The sequence below is a fragment of the Vicia villosa genome, linkage group LG3, assembly GCF_029867415.1.
Source record: "Vicia villosa cultivar HV-30 ecotype Madison, WI linkage group LG3, Vvil1.0, whole genome shotgun sequence".
NCBI lineage: Eukaryota > Viridiplantae > Streptophyta > Magnoliopsida > Fabales > Fabaceae > Vicia > Vicia villosa.
Window position 1 is genome coordinate 206,617,808 of NC_081182.1, and position 7,153 is coordinate 206,624,960.

A 7,153-nucleotide genomic window follows, 5' to 3' on the forward strand; every position below is an offset into this window, starting at 1 on the left:
ATCAGTTGACCCGTCTAAGGGAGACACAATATTATAATGGGAGTCTTCTAAGTCAGTTATAAAGATATGAAGTTCTACATGTTTGGCTATTTACTATAGAAGATTTATCGAAGGCTTTTCGAGGTTAGCGTTGCCTTTGACTCAATTTATTTGAAAATGTCAAACTTATGTGTGGGATGTCCAGTGCAAAGAAAGATTTTGAGAGCTGAAGAAGAGGTTGACAACAACACCATTTTTATCTTGCCAGATGCGAAGGAGTCTTTTGTCGTATATTGTGATGCGTTTAAAATAGGCTTGGGAGTTGTACTTATGCAGAATGGCCAGGTAGTAGCTTATGCTTCGAGACAAATGAAGATTCATGAGAAGAATTATCCTATCCATGATTTAGAGTTGGCAGTTGTAGTATTCGCGCTGAAAGCGTGGAGACATTATCTGTATGGTTCGAGGTTTGAGGCAATGTTGTCAGAATCGAGATCTTACATAAGATCGGGAGAGGACATTAAGATCGTAAAATATAAAATCGTAATTAAGATCGGAAGATCTTACTCAATTAATTTTATAAGATCGAGAGATGATAACAAAATCGTAAAATATAAGATCGTCACCAAAATCGTAAGATTTTACCAAAAAATAATACTTTAAATATTTTATATTATATATTTAATAGTGCATAACTTTGAATATTAAATATAAATCCATAAAGTCTAAATCGAAAACATAAAATAATTAAAAGTCTCAAATCTTAAACCTAAAATAACAAAGTTCATAAAATAAAATACTCAAAATTATAAAGGCTAGTACAAATCACAAACACGACGATAATTTGGATTATCCCCCATAATGTCATCTTCTTCATCTTCACTAATCTCATCATCTCCTCCACCACCACCATCATCATCATCATCATCATCATCATCATCATCATCATCATCATCATCTCCATCACCTTCGTCTGCATTTTCTTCTTCATTGTCACTTTCTATAGTTTCAGGGACATCAAATTCATCTACATGTGTAGTTGATTTAACACTAGTACTTTGCATCAAATCTTCATCTAAATCAGCCACATTTACATGATTACCACCTGCATTTTCTTCCTCAGCAACACACCACCAATCATCATCATCTTGGAAATCATCGATTGTTAGATCTCGCTTTTTCCTTTCAGCCTTATTCTTGGTCAATCTTGTATTTACCATCACATACACAAGATCATTCATAGTCTTTTGTTTCAACCGGTTTCTTTTCTTCGTATGAACCTTAAAAGAGGAAATATTAAACTAAAATGCATAACATATAGTAACTATAAAAAATATATATGATAATTTGAAAACATACCATCTCAAAAGCACTCCAGTTTCTCTCACATCCAGAAGAACTGCAGGTCAAACTTAACACACGAATAGCAAAGTTTTGCAACTCTGGGTGTTCATCACCGTAAGATTCCCACCATTGAGTTGGTGTCTTGTTTTCTAGTCCACGTTGAGCTATTTCACTCCCAAAGAACCCTTTTTTACTCTTAAAATCTTCAAGCTGACCATCAATTTTATTCACCATATTCATGTCTCCTCCCATCATCCTTTTTAAACATGCATACATCCCTTGTTTAACTTCATTATCTGCTTTGAAATTAGGTTTGTAATGCAACATTGGATTAAGATAGTAACCCGCAGCATGCAAAGGCCTATGCAATTGTTTGTCCCATCTGTGATCTATAATCTTCCATAAAGGTTGGTAGCTTAAGAAAGAAAAGACTAAATTAGTTCATAAAGAAATACTTATATACTGTTTATATGAAATAAATCAATCTAAGATATTTTGTAAAATGATACCTTTTTTTCTTATTATTGTAGCTAGTTTGAATTTGCTCTTTTGCCTGATCCATTGCTTCATAGATATAGCCCATGGCTGGCTTCTCATCAGAATCCACCATACGTAAGACTTTAAGTAATGGAAAAGCACCCTTAAGGCAAATAACCAAATTCTTCCAAAAGTCTCTATTTGTGACTATATTTTCAACCAATTTCCCATCTTTTGTCTTGGCAAATTTACTATCCTTCCATTCCTTAGAAGTGAACATCCTATACAATTCTCCCTTCTTATCATTTAAGCAACCCAAACATAAATATGATGTTGCAAAGCGAGTGGCACCAGGTCTTATCAATTCACCTCCTGCCGTATAATGATGCAATAAAGTTATAAGACCTGTCCTAGCATAAATGTAAGTTGTGATCTTTTTACCCGAAGCAATAATCTCCTTATGCATAGGTATCTTGCTCTCAAAATCCTCTAACATTAGATCAATACAATGAGCTGCACAAGGTGTCCAATAAAGCATATTCCTCTTGTCCATCAACATTTGTCCAGCCAACTTGTAGTTTGCAGCATTGTCTGTTACAATTTGAACAACATTTTCTACCCCCACTTCCTCAACGATGTCATCCAACATTTTGAAAACTTTATCAGATGTCTTGGAAATGCCAGATGCATCAATTGATTTTAAAAAGAAAGTTCCCATAGGACTATTGACTAAAAAGTTTATTATAGTTCTCCTCTTTTGATCCGTCCATCCATCACTCATTATTGTACATCCAAATTTTTTCCAAGCAGCTTTATGCTCCACCAATATGCTATTTATTGACTCAACTTTTGTCTTTAAATGTTTAACTCGAATGTCATGATAAGATGGTGGTTTATATCCTTTACCATACCGGGCAATCATTTCACACATCTTTATAAATTCTTCATCTTTTACAACATTAAAGGAGATAGCATTGTTGTAAAAATAAGTTGCAACTTGTAGGTCAGTATCCTCTTTTTCTTTTTTCTTAAAAGCATCGTTGATAGTTGATTGAGAAGTTATCCCCCTCTTGAAAATATTTGCAAGACTTGAAGAATCAGCTTTTTTTCTTTTACCATCTTCCACATCAACCTCTACTACATCTTCACTTAGAGTTCTCTTCTTGATGAGTTTGGTTTGCAATTTATGAACAATGGTCCACATTTCTTTGCGAACTTCATCAGGAACAGATATGCAGGATTCAACATTACTATTTGTCCCTGCTAAATGATGCTTAAATCGAAAAACACCGCCGGTATATTCAGTATGACAATAGTTGCACTTGATCTTTCTTGATCCATCGTTTACGGGAGTGCCATGTTGCCATCCCACATCTTGTCTTTGACCAGCAGCATTTTTTGCAACTTTCTTATTTCTCACAGGAACTGACATACTACTATTACTACCACCAGCCATCTGTTCCATTAACAAAATAAAGTTAAAACAAATAATTTTTATATAAAAAAATTTAATAATACAAATATTTTTTTGAAAATTAAAACATGTAGTAATAAAAAACAAATAAATAAGTAAAATTAAAAACATTATATTTGAATGTAGAATAATATCTTACAAATATATATAAATAAATAAGTAAAATTTAAAACATAATTTTTATAAAAAAAACATCTATTGTCACTCTTAGTCACGTGAGAAGAAGAAAAAGTTAAGAATTTATAATTTTTTTCTACTTCAATTTTTCCATAGCAATGATAGGACACATCCAAAAACATTTTATATTATAAAGTTTTTTAATATTATTTTAAAAGGCTATCATATTGTAAACATCTACTAGTAAACTTTGAAAGTTGGAACTTAGAACAGAACAGCTACCAATAAAGTTGGACGGTGACGTGACGGTATATATTTCCAAGACCTAACATTAATATTATATTATTTTAAAAGCTAATACATTGAATACAAATACAATAGAGTCACGTTAAATTCCAAGAGGCAAAATCAAAAAATAGGCAATATTAAAATAAGATATATTTGGTAGAAGATGAAACCCAGGAAAGACAAAAAACAGAGGACGAAAACGATAAACACAGAAGCGCTTACTTCTTCTCTGGCAGCAAAATTTGTGAATCTTGAAGTCATCGCCGAATTTGCAGAAACCTTCGAGTTTGGATTCAGAGCAAGGAAAAAAAGTAGGTATTTACATATTTATAACATATGGGTTGTAAACCGGGTCGCAGTTAACCCGGGTAAAAAGCCCTATATTTTTCGGATTTTGCGGGATTCACTCTCAGATTTTTAAAACTATTAATTTCGCTGTGCTTACGATCCTGCTTACGATCCAGATCGGTGGAGTGGATTAAGATCGCAAAATCGTGCGATTCCACGATCTGGATCGCGATCTTGATAACATTGGTTTGAGGTGTTCAACGATCATAAGAGTCTGAAGTATCTGTTTAATCTAAAATAACTGAATATGAGGCAAGGGAGGTGGCTAGAATTCCATCTCTCAAAAAAGAATACCCCATTTTTAGCAATTACAACGAGTCGACAGAGAAGTAATCACCACACCGGCACTGATAAAATAATTCTAATGGTTCATCAGCATCTTCGGCTGTCATATCCTCTAAGCTTAAATCTTATGCAACTTCGGCAGCCAAGACATCCCATGCACCTTGAACATTGCAGCTGTTTATCATAAAATAACCGAGAGCTTGAATCACTTAGAATTTCCCATGCCTTTTGTACTCTGAGAAATCTCGTAAAACCTCGCACCATAAGGATTTATGATTGGTTTTAAGGTTCCATCCAATGTTTGCCAAGCAGACACGATTCATGGTGATCAGCGTTCAGCGTTCGCAGGCCTAATCCCCCATAAACCTTAGGCTTAGCCAGATTTCTCCAAGCATGGATGATAAAATTTGATTTCTCACTTATTGTAAAAGATTTGAAGCATATGTTATGAAATGTGTGGAGTTTAGATATTTCAAAAAAAAAAGATATTATAGCAAAAAGCAATAAAATCAGTGAAAGGGAAAGAACACTACAACTTCTCAAGTTCCAGATTTGATTGACCATCAAATTACAGTATCAATTAGGGGTGTTCGCGGTGCGGTTTGGTTCGGTTTTGAGCATAAAAGCCATCCTAACCGCGAGATAAAAATGCATGCGGTTCGGTTTGGTTCGGTTGATTTTTAAAAAGTCATCCAAACCAAACCAAACCAAATCAATGCGGTTAGGATCGGTTCGGTTAACTGCGGTTTACACTATAAAATAAAAATGTACTGAAATAAAAGGAAAAAGGAAAGTAATTCAATGTCAATATAATATATGATATTATACCATACAAAAGAAATTATATTACAAGAACAGTAGAGAACTAAAAATACATTATAAATGAAATACATATATTAGACAGTAGAGAATTATATATATATATATATATATATATATATATATATATATATATATATATAAAATAAAAAAACTAAGTGGATTATGCCAAAACTTAAGTTAATAAATTAATTATTAAAATTCAAAACGTTAGATGTGGCTGTGTGCAATTGAATTTGGAAAGATAATAAATTAATTATAAAAATTTAAAATTTAAGTTAAATATGCGGTTTGGTTCGGTTCCGTTCGGTTTCGAGAAATAAAAACCGCAAACCAAACCAAACCGTGCGGTTCAGTCCAAAAACCATCCAAAATCATCCAAACCAAACGCGGTTTTTTGCGGTTTCGGTTTAGATTGGTTCGATTTGCGGTTTTGCTTTTGGATTGGTTCGGATACGATCACCCCTAGTATCAATAAGCAACAAATAATAGGAAAATAAGAATAATACTAATAACATAAACAAAAATTAACATTACATTGCAATTGAATCTCATGCTCAAGTGACATAGTATTAAAACTAAGGTGATATTAAACTCTCAACACAAACTACCGGCCTTGCAATACGATTATACTTGTTTTTAAAATTAATAAACTTAATATTCCCAGTTTTCGGATCATGAAGAATCAACTTTTTGGCCCGACTATGAGAAGCTTCAAGCAAGAATTGATGATCTGAAAACGTATGTATCACTTCGCTCAAGCTATAATAACATCTACCAGGATCAGTATTAACGAACAATTTAGTCCAAGAATCTTTGTTTCCGAATTCCTTCATAATCCAAACATCGTGATAAGAAATTAGACACAAGCAATCTCTCAACACACCTAAGGATGAACAATCTAAGTTGTCTCCATAATTGGGCTGTAAAATTTCTTGGTAAGACTCGGTTCCCAAATCGAAAGAAACAATAAAAGATTCATCTGTCTCATCTTTAAAAGCCAACCAATTAATTGTACCACTAACGAATGTCCCTGATCGCGAACACGGGACACAACCAAAAGGAAATCTTTCAACACTTTTCCAGAAATTAGTACCAAGAGTATGAACCTTCACTTCAGTTTTGACACCAGAATACCGAAAAACAACCACGGCCTTGTAAACATCGTTTACAAGATCATAGCCAAAGCCGTATGATGTAAAACACCGAACTTTAGGTTTTACAAGATTCGGCAATTCTTTAAATTTTCTAATGGAAGGGTTCCACACTAGCACAATACAAATCTGATCAAAGAGAGCAAGGCAAAGGATGCCATTGCAAGAGCCAACAATGGAATATGCACAGTTTGGATGATAATTTACATCAAAACCATTGGGAGGATACTCGAGCTGCGTGACATTGGTGTATATGGTAGAGAAAATGGAGTTAAGTGAGTAAGACTCAAAAATGTACTTGCGTAGAGTAATGGAGTAATAGACAGAGTTGATTCTGTGAGTGGTTGATAAGGAAAGGTGTTTCTGAGCAAATTTGGGATCAGAAATAAGAGAATTCCATAACTTACAGACAGATCGGAATTGAAGAAGAAACTTTACCGGTAGTCTACACAAGATTTCAACAACGAGATCGAAAGGAAGTGTAGTAGGAGGTGGTGATGCTAGGGCTTCATCTGATGTTGATGTATAAACGGCATCGTTTTGATTTGGAAGCGCCATCTATGAGTGTATAGCATTTGCATCAAAGAGAAATGTTATATACTAGTAGTGCATGGCGTTGCTGCTTCTTATTCATTGCATATTTGGATTGTAAATCGTATACTCCCATGACTATAGTTATGTGAGTGGGCCATCTATTAAATCTGGTCATATTAATGATCATTAATAAGAATTCATTCACATAAAATCTGGTCATATTCCGCACGAATAATCATTAATAAGAATTCATATTCACATAATTATGTGAGTGGGCCATCATAGGTCATACGATCTATGTTCAAAGTATTAAGAATAAGGAGGTAAACACCCA

General features: G+C 33.8%; 2 protein-coding genes across 2 annotated transcripts; both read right to left on the reverse strand.

Moving 5' to 3' along the window:
* Positions 1 to 749: 749 nt before the first annotated feature.
* LOC131593390 (uncharacterized) lies at positions 750 to 4,773 on the reverse strand. Its single transcript, XM_058865877.1, has 4 exons — positions 3,902 to 4,773; positions 1,833 to 3,256; positions 1,339 to 1,738; positions 750 to 1,259 (listed from the first exon to the last, which is right to left on the reverse strand). The coding sequence occupies exons 1-4, from the start codon at positions 3,938 to 3,940 to the stop codon at positions 795 to 797; spliced, it is 2,328 nt and encodes a 775-aa protein (XP_058721860.1). The 5' UTR covers positions 3,941 to 4,773; the 3' UTR covers positions 750 to 794.
* A 650-nt stretch (positions 4,774 to 5,423) lies between these two features.
* Positions 5,424 to 6,910, reverse strand: LOC131593392 (F-box/kelch-repeat protein At3g23880-like). The gene has a single exon (XM_058865878.1). The coding sequence runs from the start codon at positions 6,841 to 6,843 to the stop codon at positions 5,710 to 5,712; it is 1,134 nt and encodes a 377-aa protein (XP_058721861.1). The 5' UTR covers positions 6,844 to 6,910; the 3' UTR covers positions 5,424 to 5,709.
* Positions 6,911 to 7,153: the final 243 nt, after the last annotated feature.

Excerpts from the sequence above, each read along its gene's own strand:
- LOC131593390 (XM_058865877.1), bottom strand. The coding sequence starts at position 3,940 with ATGACTTCAAGATTCACAAATTTTGCTGCCAGAGAAGAA. Across the intron at positions 3,257-3,901 it reads ATTTTGCTGCCAGAGAAGAA|ATGGCTGGTGGTAGTAATAG; the intron begins GTAAGCGCTTCT and ends TTAATGGAACAG. Across the intron at positions 1,739-1,832 it reads TACAATAATAAGAAAAAAAG|CTACCAACCTTTATGGAAGA; the intron begins GTATCATTTTAC and ends TTCTTTCTTAAG.
- LOC131593392 (XM_058865878.1), bottom strand. The coding sequence starts at position 6,843 with ATGGCGCTTCCAAATCAAAACGATGCCGTTTATACATCAACATCAGAT.